Consider the following 14,493-nt stretch of genomic DNA (forward strand, 5'->3'; position numbering starts at 1 on the left):
ATGTAGGTTGTCTAAGAACTATGCTGATCTTTGGGAGCATTGGAGTACAAGAGCACAGTTTGGTACGAGTGTCTATAGTGATGATAGTTAATTATTTGTAATACCTCATTTATTCTTCTACTCCTTGATTTCTTTGTTGCGTAGACTTGTGTGTAAATAAGTTTTGAGACTGAACAAAGTCTGCAAGGCAGAGGAGTGTAGGGTCATCCAGCAGTGTCTGTAACCATGACTGATACTACACCTCTACCCCGATATAATGCTGTCCTCGGGAGCCAAAAAATCTTACCGCGTTATAGGTGAAACTGAGTTATTGGAACTTGCTTTGATCCGCCAGAGTGTGCAGCCCTGCCCCCCCCCCCAGCACTGCTTTACCGCATTATATCCGAATTTGTGTTATATCGGGTTGCGTTATATCAGGGTAGAGGTGTATTTAGATTTTATTTCTGGGACTTGTGACATCATCCAAAAGTATCCTCATAATCCCAATATTGTACCCTCCACAGCATTGAATTCTTTGATTTCTGACGTTAACTTCTTGTGACATAAACACAATTTTTAATCTTGTCTTCTTGTCTTCCCCTTGCTGTAACCTGCAAATGACCAAAAGAAATAGGACCATTTAGATGTCTGTAGAGCTTTCATGTCATGTTTAAATAAAAATGAAAATCCTTTAAAATCCCCTCCTCTCCCGCCGTTATCTCTAATCCAGCGGATAGACTGGGGGAAGGCACATAAATCTTAATTACTGGGTTATTTGGAAGGTTTATAGATGCATACTGTAGGGTCTGGGGATCAATCGTAGATTACTAGTCATCAGTGTTAAAGCCAAGATCAGCAGTAATTTTAAATTTTATTGTATGCTTGATGCAGACATTTGAATAAAGTCTGTGGTCATCTATAGATAGGCCCTGTGATGGGGTGTATAGACCGACACAGACAAGGAGTGGGTCTGTACATGAAGGTGCCAGAGAGACCCTGGTGGTATGGCTAACTCCACCCCTATGGCCCTGTCAATCATGTGTGATAGGAAGGAAACAGCAGTCAGTGGGGGGGGGAGAGGGGAGGAGGAAAGAGCAGGATTTCCCCAAGCAGCAGACTGCGGGAGTGACTTCTGTAGCTACAGAGGGAACTCCCATCCAGGAGGTCTTCACCCCGACCCTGAGGAGAGTACAGCTGACTCGCAGGATAAGACGGATGAACTGAGCTCGTCTGAGGCCCAGCCACAGTGATTTCCCAAAACCCACTATGCTGGTGCTGGAATGTGGGCAGCAATATAGACTCGCCACCTCTGCCCTCACCCCACTTTGCTGGGATCACAGGCAGGGAGTAGCCGCGAATGGAAGGAAGGAATTGCAGAGGACTCTGTTACAGGACTTCATTAGTGTTACGGGTGTCAGAGATCCCAAGCTGGTTGTTGTAGCAGATCACCTAATTTTGGAACTGCTAAATAGCTGCAGTAAAAGGCCTATGTGCATTACGCAGTTGTAACTGTCACAAAAATGACCAATTATGGAGTTTCTTTTTGGGTGGGATGCACCTACAATAAGACATGTAGACTATTGTTATTTTTTTCTTCAAAACTTTGTATCCAAGGTAAATTACCTTCTGTAATGAACAAGAATAAAAATTCTCTTTGACATGTTACATGTACTTGTTACTTTAGACTTGAGAAAATATTTCAACAATCCATTTACATAGCTTGTACATTTGTCACTGAAAAGATCTGTCAGTAAGAGGTTAATGGAAAAGAATACTTTTATTTACACTCACCCACAGCTTAATAATTAATAATACAGGAAGGGTAAGAGGTACAGTTGCTTTCTAGTGAGAACTGACTTAAATTTCTGTATTATATATTAAAACACATTTAAACTTAAGGGAAGAAATTGTGCAAATGCAATAAATCAGTTGTTTGATTGAAGAATTGCATATGCTTACATAGTTTTTGAATCCTTAATTTTAAATGTATAATCTTAACTCTTAAAAGGAAGGGATGATATTGTGGCTAACATACTGGACTGGGTCTTGGAAGATCTGATTTATTTCCATCTTGCTGTGCACTGCTGTTAGCAGGCATCCAGTATGACTAAGCTTGGTAGAATTCACTTTTCTTTTTTTAAATAATTTCAATGGATAATATCAATGCTTGTTTTTAAGCACTTTTTCTAGTTTTCATCCATTTAAATTTTCACAGTCCTGGAAAATTGAGCAATTGACACAGGAAGAATACACAGAACTGCTAAGTGTGTCCATGTCTTCACCTCCTCAGTTTCCTATTTATTCTAGACCTGTGGTTGCAAAGCCTGATATTTCATGAGAACCCAGCTTGGTTTGTAGTCTCTGTCCTGCTGTTTATCATACAGTCATCTTGACTGTTACGGATCATATCCAGCTCAAAAGTGTTTTCTATGATTTGGAGAGCCCCTGTGAGCTGGTGTGACTAAGGGCATAGAGCTGATTGAGGCCCCAGGGATGGGGACAGCTTAGTTCTGCTGCTGCTGTTCCACAAGCAGCCATAGTGTCCTCCATCCTCTTCCCTTTTATTAAGGAGGTATACACCCAAGCCATTCAAAAGAAAATTTGTAAGAATGTATCTTGGCTTTGCCTATACCTTGGTCAAACATAATAGAATGAGCTTTCAGACACCATCTTTGCAGAAGGTCTTTTCTTCCTGCACCAGGACTTGCAGGTTTTGTGGTCTGGTACACTTTTTATACAGTTTACGTGTTGACCTCTGAATAGGGGATCCCAGCCTACCAATTTGGCTGTAATAGCATCCCAGAATAGCTGTATTCGATCAGTGGGAAGCCTGTCCTGTTCTGCCCAGATTTACCACAGCAATAGCATACTATTGGGGTTTCCCTGCTGCCCCAGGAGAATTTATGCTAGGTTGTGGGAGTGGCTGAGGAACTTGTGGCTCCTCCAAAACCCCTTGTTTAGGACTAGCCTTGCCCTCTCCCCTTAGGAGTTCCAACTAGCATCCCCCGGGTTGGGTGTCCCCTTGTCTTGTGTTCCTGGGTTGGGCATTCTGGGTCTGATATGCTGCTCAGAGAGGTCTACTCCTTCAACTTCCAAATAGATGTTGCTCTCTCCACTGCCTCTCCCATGGAAGATGGCTGGAAGTGCCTTACCAAGCTTGAGAGATCCACAAATAGGACTTGCTAAATAAATAAAAGATTGCTAATTGGATTCTGTGCTTTGCAAATGGCTTACTATAGGTGCAAGAAATAAAATTAACTTTCTTTTTTTGTCTTTCTCAGTTCAACTGTTTTTAACAACTGCCCTAGCACAGTGCTATATACTGTTCCACTACTTCAGTCTTGTCCTTTTCCTCAGCTCATAGTTAAAGAATGCTTGGAAGGCATCAGTAATGTAAGAATAAAATCATCATAAATGATCTGGAAAAGGGGTAAACAGTGAGGTGGCAAAATGTGCAGATGATACAAAATTACTAAAGGTAGTTAAGACCCAGGCAGACTGCGAAGAGCTACAAAAGGATCTCTCAAAATTGGGTGACTGGGCAACAAAATGGCAGATGAAATTTAATGTTGATAAATGCAAAGTAATGCACATTGGAAAGCATAATCCCAACTATACATATAAAATGATGGGGTCTAAATTAGCTGTTACCACTCAAGAAAGAGATCTTGGAGTCATAGTGGATAGTTCTCTGAAAACATTGACTCCATGTGCAACGGCAGTCAAAAAAATTAACAGAATGCTGGGAATAATTAAGAAAGGGATAGATAATAGGACAGAAAATATCATGTTGCCTCTATATAAATCCATGGTACGCCCATCTGTGCAGATGTGGTCGCCCCATCTCAAAAAAGATATATCGGAATTGGAAAAGGTTCAGAAAAGGGCAACAAAAATGATTAGGGGTATGGAATGGCTTCCGTATGAGGAGAGATGACTAAGACTGGGACTTTTCAGCTTGGAAAAGAGACAGCTAAGGGGAGATATGATTGAGGTCTATAAAATCATGACTGGTGTAGAGGAAGTAGATAAGGAAGTATTGTTTACTGCTTCTCATAACACAAGAATTAGGGGTCACCAAATGAAATTAATAGGCAGCACGTTTAAAACAAATAAAAGGAAGTATTTCTTCACACAACGCACAGTCAACCTGGTTGTGTTTAACCTTTTCAACCAGAGGGCCAGAAATACCTTAAAAATGTCAATTGATACTTTTGTACAGCTCATAGTTGGTTTCACAGTAGCAGGACTAGCAGCTCTCACTGCCGCTTATATGGTATTACATTCTGTTTAGGTTCTTTTATGAGACGTTTATCACCATAGTATATGCTAATACCACGTAGTACTCCCTGAATCTATTTGTTGCTGCAGAAGTGGTCCTACTCAACTTCTTTTGAAAGTGTCTTGTGATGTGGGACATTCCCTCACCTCGCTCTGGAACTATATGGAAATTGTGTATGGTGCAGAAATAGGTGGGATCCACTTATGTGTTTTTTTCCCTCACCAACACTGCTCCTTGAACTGCATTGGATACCAGTTGTCTTTTAGGTAAAGTTTTGTTGGATTTCTGTCTTGATTGTGCCTCTCCCTGTGAGGTACCACAACAGGTGGGACTGTCTGTTGATTGAATTGTTGAATCAGAGGATCCCCTCTTAATATAAATAGGATGAGGTTAGACACATGATGCTCCTGAGGAATCTTTGGCTATGAAACTTCCTGCCCTCCTTGGTCCATCAGATCTCAGGCTTGATGTTCTCCAGCACATACTCAAAATTTGGCTTGTTTAATATGAATAAAAATAGAATTGTCTGTCATTTTTAAGACAGTAAACATGTTGTGGTTAGTGTAATCAAGTTCTGTTTTATAACCTGGTGGTAACCTGCAATACAGAAAAACTTGAGTATATTGCTGTATAATAATATGTATATATTGCTGTATAATAATATGTAATAGTTTTGAATTTTTAGTAAATATATGGTAATCAGTTATCAAATTACTTACACTTGCTTAATAAATGTCCAATAAAAAGCCTTAAATTTTGCCTTATCACCTTGGGATCTAAGGATCAATTTCTTTAAAAAGAAAAGTTTCTTAGAAAAGGATTACATTGCATAAGTACAGTTGATTTTTTCCCCCCTATGTAAATAGTATTACAAAGCAGGAAAATAAATTAATAGAGTTGTGAATTGCAGAAAAGCTACTGATAAATTGATGGTCAGTGATTAAGAAATATAATTACTTGTTCGGGATCAGAGCTGGATGGCCTTTCCCCTAGTATTAGTGACAAATGGAATTTTTTTAAGACAAATTTCTGGCTTATCTTAGTAGTATAGTACTTTAAATACTGAAATCAAAAACTGTATATTCTAAATATACCACTTATAGTAGTATGTATTTATAATTATGACTATAGTAGTATGGTATGGTATGTTTTTTGTTTCATCTTCCCATTTTAAACTGAGGACTTCTGTCGATCTTACCTTCCCCTTCGTTCCTCTAATACAAAACCGAATATTCCACTTTAGTTCCACTAATGTAAGACTGCTCAGATATTTTTGTTGTTAAATGGCTCTATAAGTAGCATTTTGGTCTCAAATTCAGAATGAAAGTTCAGGCTTTCTGGTGAACCACACTTGTTATTAAATCTTCTCCCCCTGCCCCAACCTGCTATTATAGAATATATGGGTTGGAAGGGACATCGGGAGATCATCTAGTCCAGCCCCCTGCTCAAAGGAGGACCAATCCCCAACTAAATCCCCAAATGGTCCCCTCAAGGATTGAACTCACAACCCTGGGTTTAGCAGGCCAGTGCTCAAACCACTGAGCTATCCCTGCCCTCTCATGTTGAGAGCCTCCCTAAATAGAGTACTTGATATTGGAGACAGCATTTCTATCAGCCATGCATTTAAGACTGTGCAAAAATGTAGGTTTGAAGTTCCCTAATGTAAGTTTACTCATCTGAGTTTTAAACAATGTTTCTTTGCTTTACAGAATGCTGCCTTTTTATATGGCCTTGGTTTGGTCTACTTCCAGTACAATGCATTTCAGTGGTAAGTTGGAATAAATCCTGACTTCATCAGAATGTTTTTGTTTATATTTTGTTATGATGTGAATGTTTCAAAACCAGCTCATGTTCTGTTCAGGGGATTTAAAACTTTTCATAGTCTTGATCAGATCTTAAGTGACAGATTGTCCTGGGTACCATCTCTCCCATTTAAGATACCATAACATAACTTGTGGCAACTATGGCAATTTCTTAAATGGAAAAACATAATAGAAAGCTAATGTATATTTAGTTTCCTTTAGTGTATGAATCAGCAGGTGTGCTGGCTCTTTTGTTTCAAGTGTGACCATATGGGTTTCTGTGAAGCACTAGTGATCTGTGGACCCCAGGTTGGGAACCATTGCCTTTGGGTTGTGGGAAAACCTGTTTTTCTTCTTTGAGTGATTGCTCATATTGATTCCAATTAGGTGTGTGCACGCCGTGTGCACAGTTGTTGGAAAGTTTTTCCCCTGGCAACACTCGTCGGGTCGGCTGTGGAGCCCCCTGGAGTGGCGCCTCCATGGTGCTCAATATATGACCCTGCTGACCCGGCGCCTCCTCAGTTCCTTCTTACCACCTGTGACAGTCATTGGAACTGTGTTGACTTGCTTTTGCAAGTGTTCCTCTGGTTCTTGTAGTTTAGAGTCTCATAGTTTTGATAGTTTAGCTATAGTTACTTAACAGTGTTCCTGGTCTAGGTGCCAATTCAAGAGATCTGCAGGGCGGCGACGTGGTCCTCAAAGCACGCTTTCGCCGCTCACTACGCGATTACCCAGCATGCTAGAGACGATTCGGCAGAGCAGTGCTCCAGTCCGTGATTCCATAACTCCGACCCCACCGCTTAGGTAAGGTGTGGGAGTCACCTAATTGGAATCAATATAAACAATCACTCGAAGAAAAAACAGTTACTCATCTTTTCGTAACTGTTCTTCGAGATGTGTTGCTCATATCCATTCCAAACCCACCCGCCTTCCCCTCTGTCAGAGTAGCTGACAAGAAGGAACTGAGGAGGCACTCGTTCGGTATGGCCCTATACCTTGGTATTCACCGCCATGGAGGCTCCACTCCAGAGGGCTCCACAGCCGACGTGAGCCGTTAGGGGGAAAACTTTCCAATGACTGTGCACGCGGCGCGCATACACCTAATTGGAATGGATATGAGCAACACATCTCGAAGAACAACAGTTACGAGATGAGAGAGTTTCTCTAGGGAAAAACAGCTTAGTGTGTTTTATTCTTCTGGTTTGTTCATTTTTGAGCTTGGCACAAATGTAATGTATTTGAAAATTTTTGATAGTAAAAACAATAGACTCTTAATTTGTATCTCAGAATGAGTATTCTAAAAAGTTAAGAGAAGTGGTGATATTGGTTTTTTCCCAACTAGGAAACAAGAAGAAAATGACAGGATTGTCTGTAAACTGAGAGGGGAAGGAGAATGGGTGAAGTCATTGGTGACTGGAGAGAGTATTGTGCTAGTAGATTGAATGAATTTTCATTTATTGTTAAATAGGGGAATGAGTAGAGTAATGTACTGTTATAGGGGCTTAGTTTGCTACAATCTAAAAGCTTTTGAACAGTGGGCAGTGCGTATCATAATGTGTCTATATAAAGCTGACTAGCTTATCTTATTTTTCAGTCTTCTTGAGTGTTGACTTCATTATATGATTGTTTCTCAGACTAACTGTGGACAGTGTGAAAGCTGCTGATCAATACAGTAAATGGGTGATAATTGTTGAGTAATTACCAGATACTGTGTGAACTTACTTGACTTAGTATGCCTAAAGTTAAAGGGAAGTGGTAAGAAAGAAATGATTGATGATATGAAGTTATAAAATCAGATGCTTTTTCTAAAGTAAAATGTGTGTAATGAAAGCATTTGTGCCCATCTCAAAATGCAGAAGTTAGTCTTCTAAATCAAATGTGCTACTGAATTAAAAAGTCCATTGAAGGGGGAGAGCAAAACATTGAGTTTCATCTTGCAACTGAGATATTTTGAATGTTGCTGCTGTTGAACCATACTATACAATCTGCACAACAATCTACAAAGAGGCTCTAAATTTACAAAAGTAATTAATGGAAGTTTCCAAGGGATCTGACAGATTAGATTGGTGACTTTATTATGATAGTCTCACTGGAAATTTGGCTTGATATGATTAACAAGAATGAACCTAAACCACGTGAGGACAAAACCAAAAAAGGATTCAGAGGAACCTTAAAATCTGTTACCTCCTATTACTTAGCCAACATGGCTGATCCCCGATAAAAAGGCTCTAGGTTGAGCATAGAACAGGAAGTGTAGACTAGCTCCCAGTCTCTCTAGATCAGGGGTCTCAAACTCAAATGACCACGAGGGCCACATGAGGACTAGTACATTTGCCCCAGGGCCACATTTACTGACACCTCCCCCCGCTGCCCTCGGCCCTGCCCCCACTCCACCCCTTCCATGAGGCCCCTTCCCCGCCCCGCCTCTTCCCACCCCTTTCCTGTCCCCATTCCAACCCCTTCCCTGAAATCGCCACCCCAACTCCGCCCCCTCCCTGCCCCCAGGGGGTGCAGGAGGGGTGTGGGGTATGGCGGGGGCAGGGAGTTGGGGTGTGGGGTGCAGGAGGGGTGTGGGGTGCGGCAGGGGTTCAGGGCAGGGGGTCGGGGTGCAGGGTGCAGCAGGGGGCTTAGATCGATGCGTGATGCAGCAGGGGGTCAGGATGCAGCAGGGGGCTCAGGGCAGTGGGTTGGGGTGCAGGAGGGGTGTGGGGTGCAGCAGGGGGTCAGGGTACAGGAGGGGTGCGGGGAGTGGCATGGGGTTTCGCTGCAGGAGAGGCTCGGGGGGCGGGCTGCGGCCCAACGCGCACCGGATGTGTGTGACTGTTGCTTCAGGCACCGCCCCCAGCAGCTCCCATTGGCCGGGAACGGGGAACCGCGGCCAATGAGTGCTGCTGGGGGTGCTGACTGAAGCAAGAGCAACACAGACCCCTGTGCCCCTCCTTCCCCACGTTCTGTCAGCTTCCCGGAGCGGCGCGGGGGCAGGGCAGGCAGGCAGGGAGCCTGCCCTGCCCCCGGTGCGGGTCAGGCCGGAGCCGCTCTAGGTAAACGCTGGGGGAGGGGAGGGGGCTGCGAGGAGCTCGCGGGCCGCAGAAAATAACCCCACGGGCCGCGTGTTTAAGACCCCTGCTCTAGATGATGTGGTTAACACACTGGCAGTTGCTGGCACCTTTTTCACACTAGTGCTCTACTATTGCCATACTGGGGAATCTGCATTTGGTGGTAACAGTGGAGAAATTACAGGGGGAAAATGGCTAGTGTAGACAATGCATATGAAAATCACATAAAGTGTGTTTGATTTCTTAAAATCTTTGCGGAGGGTTTTCACGTTGGAGAGAATCACAGTATCCTTGGAGCTGGTGGAAGGGCACTTAGGGTATGCCTACACAGCAGTTGGAGATGTGATTTCTTCCCCCCATCCCCTCAGCTTAGGTAGACATACGAAAGCTAGCTCAGCTTGAGCTCACACACTAAAAATAGCAGTATGGCTGCAGAGGCATCAGTGGCAGCTTGGGCTAGCTGCTTGAATGTGAACCCGGGGTGTTGGGTGGCATTGTAGTCAGACAGCTAGCCTGCGCTGCTGCCCGTGTTACCATGGCTATTTTGAGTGCGCTAGATTTTGTAGGTCTACCCAAGTGGAAATCTCATCTTCCAGCTGCTTTGTAGTCATACGCATACAATTAGGAGGCCCTCTACTTCTGCAGTCCTATGTAGATTGCAAGGCAAGCCTGAAACCTGTCTTCTGCCAGATGGAGTGAATTGTCACTCAAACTACATTCCGTTTAAAGCAGCAAGTCCACCCAATTCAGTTGGTGTTTGTGTGGCATATAGCATCCATCTACCTCCGAGACATGTAGCAAAGACTGCAGGCTTTTGAAGACAGAGTGGGTTAATTTAGGATGTTAGTGAGTTAATGGCAGGTAAGTATCTGTCTTGCTGGGGTGAAGGGAAGAGGAACAGTTATTGATGGTTTTTTTTTTTTTTGTAAGATCTGTAATTAATTTTGTGCAATGTCTTTAATGAAGAGTAGGTGCATTTTAAAATTTAATTGAAATAGTTTGGGAAATCCTGTTAATCTTTTTTTACAATATCTTTATTGGCTTTCCAAGATACAAAAAATACTTACACCATCCCTGACAAGTGTTTGTATAACCTGTTCTAAAAAACCTCCCTAGGTAACCTGCTCCAGCTCTTATCAATACTTAGTTTTTTTGTAATATCTAACCTAAATCTCCCTTGCTTCAGTTTAAGTCAATGACGACTCATCCTGCACTTGGTTGACATGGAGAGCAGTTGATCTCCATCATCTTTGTAACAGCCCTTAACATATTTGATGTCTGTTATCAGGTCTCCTTCGTCTTCTCTTCTCTAGATAAAAAATACCCAGTACTTTCAATCTTTCCTCCATAGGCCATGGTTTCTAAGCCACTTAGCATTTTGTTGCTGTCCTTTGTACTCTCTCCAATTTGTTTACATCTTTCTTATAGTGTGATGCCCAAAATTGGACACAATACTCCACCTGAGGCTTCACCAGTGCCAAATAGAGCAGAACAGTTGCTTCCTGCGTCTTGTATGTGATGCTCCAGTTAATGTATCACAGAATGATGTTTGCATTTTTGCCACAGTATCACAATGTTGGCTGTTACTCAATTTGTGATCCACTCTAACCTTCAGATCTTTTTTTGGCAGTCCTAACACCTAGCCAGTTACTTTTCATTTTGTAGTTGTGCATTTGATTTTTCTTTTTTAAGTGAAGTACTTTGCCCTGGTCTTTATTGAATTTCATCTTGTTGATTTCAGGCCAATTCTCCAGTTTGTCAAGATTGTTCTAATCCTGTCCTCCAAAATGCTTGCAGCGCCTCTCAGTTGTCTTGGTGTCATCTGCAAATGTTATAAGCATACTCTCAATGCCATTATCCAAGTCATTAATGAAAAATGAATAGTACTGGACCCGGGACAGACCCTTGTGGGATCCCACTTGATACATTTCCAAGTTTGACCGCAAACCATTGATAACTACTCTGAGAACTGTCTTTCAACCAGATGTGCACCCATTTTATAATAATTTAACCTAGACCATGTTACCCTAGTTTGCTTACAAGAATGTCATATTGGGACTATGTCAGCAGCCTCACTACAGTCTGGATATATCACATCTACTGTTTTCCCCCCTATCCACTAGGCAAGTTATCTTGTCAGAGAAGGGGAAAATGGATTGATTTGGCATGAATTGTTCTTGACAAATCCATGTTTGCTATTCCTTAATATCATCTAGGTTTAAACAGATTGGTTGTTTAATAATTTGTTCCAGTATCTTTTTGGATATTGAAGTTAGGTTGACTCGTTGTAGTTGACCGGGTCCTCTTTGTTGAAGGTAGGTTCTATACTTTCTTGTTGATTAAATTTATTGATGAAACTATACTTGTTTCAGTTCGATTCCTCTTTGCTCATCTTGGAGCAGAGCAACAAAGTTGAAATTGTTATAAATCAGCATTATTCACAGATTTATTAGGATTCCTACCACTATCAATAGTAAATACTTTTTTTATTCCACATAGATCACCAGAGCGGGGAGGCAATGTTTGCAATGAAAAGAGGCTTCCCAATGTTGTCTGAGCAGTGGGTGGCCATATTGTGTCCACCAACCACTGTTACCACCTCTAGAGCCAGACACATGAGAATAGTCTGTTTTCTGAAACTCAAGCTAAAACATTGTTACCACTGCTTCATATTCATTCCCTGATGGACTCAGCTATCTTAGTGCTTTGCCTACCAGATATGCTGTCTCTGGCATGTGCTACATCTTGTACTTGAATTCATCATGCTAGCATTACTCCTGGGGGAATTCTGCACCATGCAAAATTTCCTAGAATTCCCTGTTTCCCCTGCTGAATTGCTGGCCATCACTAGGGGCTGCTGGACTCTGCATACCCCAGCTCGCAGTGAGCGGAGCGCCCAACCAGGTGGGGCTGGATGCTGCATGCTTTTTGATCCTCATTCTCCCTGGGATGGGAGAGGGCCTGGGAAACCCTGCCAGCTCTGGCAAAGGGTGAGGAAGGGCAGGGCCGCACCACACCATGTCCCCTGGCAGGACAGTAAAGAAGTTGGGGGGAGTAAAGGCTCTGGGGGTGCTGGTGTCTGGGCTAGGGGGTTCCCCGCTGCTGGGCTCTGGGGGGATGGAAGTGCAGGTGTCTGGGCTCTGGGGACTCAACACCGTCCCCTCCAGCACCTCCCAACTATAACTGGGTTGTTCCAGGGGTTTCTTTAACTCTCTACTCTTAGGGGAATCTTTTTTGCTGTTGTCTGTATTGTTGACATACTTGTTGACAGGTATTTTGAAATAAATTACAAAAATAATTGAAACTGGAGAGATTATATTGTGTTATTTTGACATAAGATATGCTGAATGTTGCAGAATTTTAAAATATTGTGAGCATAAATTTTTGGTGCAGAATTTTTAATTTTTTTGGAACAAAATTCCACCAGGAGTATAACATGCTATGTGCATTATAGTATACTTGAAAAATTGTCAGGAATTTACCAGTCTGGGCAAAACTGTACTAGTCCATCCTTACAAAAATACATTCAACCCATTCTTCTACCTGGACCTCAGATAGATAGATATATAAAATACACACACATCTGGAGACACTTGAATTCTGTCACTACTCAGTCCCCCATTAGTTTCTCACTTTCCATTCAGTCACTCCTCTGTTCAACTGAGTTTAATTTCATAGAATCATAGAATATCAGGGTTGGAAGGGACCTCAGGAGGTCATCTAGTCCAAACCCCTGCTCAAAACAGGACCAATCCCCAACTAAATCATCCCAACCAGGGCTTTGTCAAGCCTGACCTTAAAAACCTCTAAGGAGGGAGATTCCACCACCTCCCTAGGTAACCCATTCCAGTGCTTCACCACCCTCCTAGTAAAAAAAAAAAAAAGTTTTTCCTAATATCCAACCTAAACCTCCCCCACTGTAACTTACTCCTTGTTCTGTCATTTGCTACCACTGAGAACAGCCAAGTTTCATCTTCTTTGGAACCCCCTTTCAGGTAGTTGAAAGCAGCTATCGAATTCCCCCTCATTCTTCTCTTCTGCAGACTAAATAATCCCAGTTCCCTTAGCCTCTCCTCATAAATCATGTGCTCCAGCCCCCTAATAATTTTTGTTGCCCTCCGCTGGATTCTTTCCAATTTTTCCAAATCCTTCTTGTAGTGTGGGGCCCAAAACTGGACACAGTACTACAGATGAGGCCTCACCAATGCCGAATAGAAGGGAATGATCACGTCCCTCAATCTGCTGGCAATGCGCCTACTTATATAGCCCAAAATACCGTTAGCCTTCTTGGCAACAAGGGCACACTGTTGACTCATATCCAGCTTCTCGTCCACTGTAATCCCTACATCCTTTTCTGCAGAACTGCTGCCTAACCACTCGGTCTCTAGTGTGTAGCAGTGCATGGGATTCTTCCATCCTAAGTGCAAGACTCTGCACTTGTCCTTGTTGAACCTCATCAGATTTCTTTTGGCCTAATCCTCCAGTTTGTCTAGGTCACTCTGGACCCTGTCCCTACCCTCTAGCATATCTACCTCTCCCCCCTAGCTTAGTGTCATCCGTGAACTTGCTGAGAGTGCAATCCCTCCCATCATCCAGATCATTAATGAAGACGTTGCACAAAACTGGCCCCAGGACCGACCCGTGGGGCACGCCACTTGATACCAGCTGCCAACTAGACATGGAGCCATTGATCACTACCCGTTGAGCCTGAGGATCTAGCCAGCTTTCTATCCACCTTATAGTCCATTCATCCAGCCCATACTTCTTTAACTTGCTGGCAAGAATACTGTGGGAGATCGTATCAAAAGCTTTGCTAAAGTCAAGGAATAACACATCCACTGCTTTCCCCTCATCTACAGAGCCATTTCATCATAGACGGCAATTAGGTTAGTCAGGCATGACTTGCCCTTGGTGAATCCATGCTGACTGTTCCTGATCACTTTCCTCTTTTCAAAGTGCTTCAAAATTGATTCCTTGAGGACCTGCTCCATGATTTTTCCAGGGACTGAGGTGAGGTTGACTGGCGTGTAGTTCCCCAGATCCTCCTCCTTCCGTTTTTTAAAGATGGGCACTACATTAGACTTTCTCCAGTCATCTGGGACCTCCCCCGATCACCATGAGTTTTCAAAGATAATGGCCAATGGCTCTGCAATCACATCCACACCCTCGGATGCAGTGCATCCGGCCCCATGGACTTGTGCTTGTCCAGCTTTTCTAAATAGTCCCGAACCACTTCTTTCTCCACAGAGGGCTGGCCACCTCCTCCCCATACTGTGCTGCCCAGGGCAGTAGTCTGGGAGCTGACCTTGTTCGTGAAGACAGAGTCAAAAAAAGCATTGGGTACATTAGCTTTTTCCACATCCTCTGTCACTAG

General features: G+C 42.9%; 1 protein-coding gene across 8 annotated transcripts in view; it reads left to right on the forward strand.

Moving 5' to 3' along the window:
• Positions 1 to 14,493, forward strand: part of LOC112113708 (lysine-specific demethylase 6A) — a 289,994-nt gene that overhangs the window by 123,638 nt on the left and 151,863 nt on the right. For 5 of the 8 annotated variants that reach the window (XM_026650231.1, XM_026650232.1, XM_029911180.1 and 2 more), the window contains one exon: positions 5,971 to 6,029. In XM_026650231.1, coding sequence (XP_026506016.1) covers positions 5,971 to 6,029 — 59 coding nt within the window. Of the gene's footprint in view, positions 1 to 5,970; positions 6,030 to 6,720; positions 6,868 to 14,493 lie in introns of those variants that run through there. The other 3 variants (XM_029911178.1, XM_029911175.1, XM_026650245.1) reach the window with 2 other exon arrangements.

The sequence above is a fragment of the Terrapene carolina genome, unplaced genomic scaffold, assembly GCF_002925995.2.
Source record: "Terrapene carolina triunguis isolate 2854851 unplaced genomic scaffold, T_m_triunguis-2.0 Scaffold24, whole genome shotgun sequence".
Taxonomy (NCBI): domain Eukaryota; kingdom Metazoa; phylum Chordata; order Testudines; family Emydidae; genus Terrapene; species Terrapene triunguis.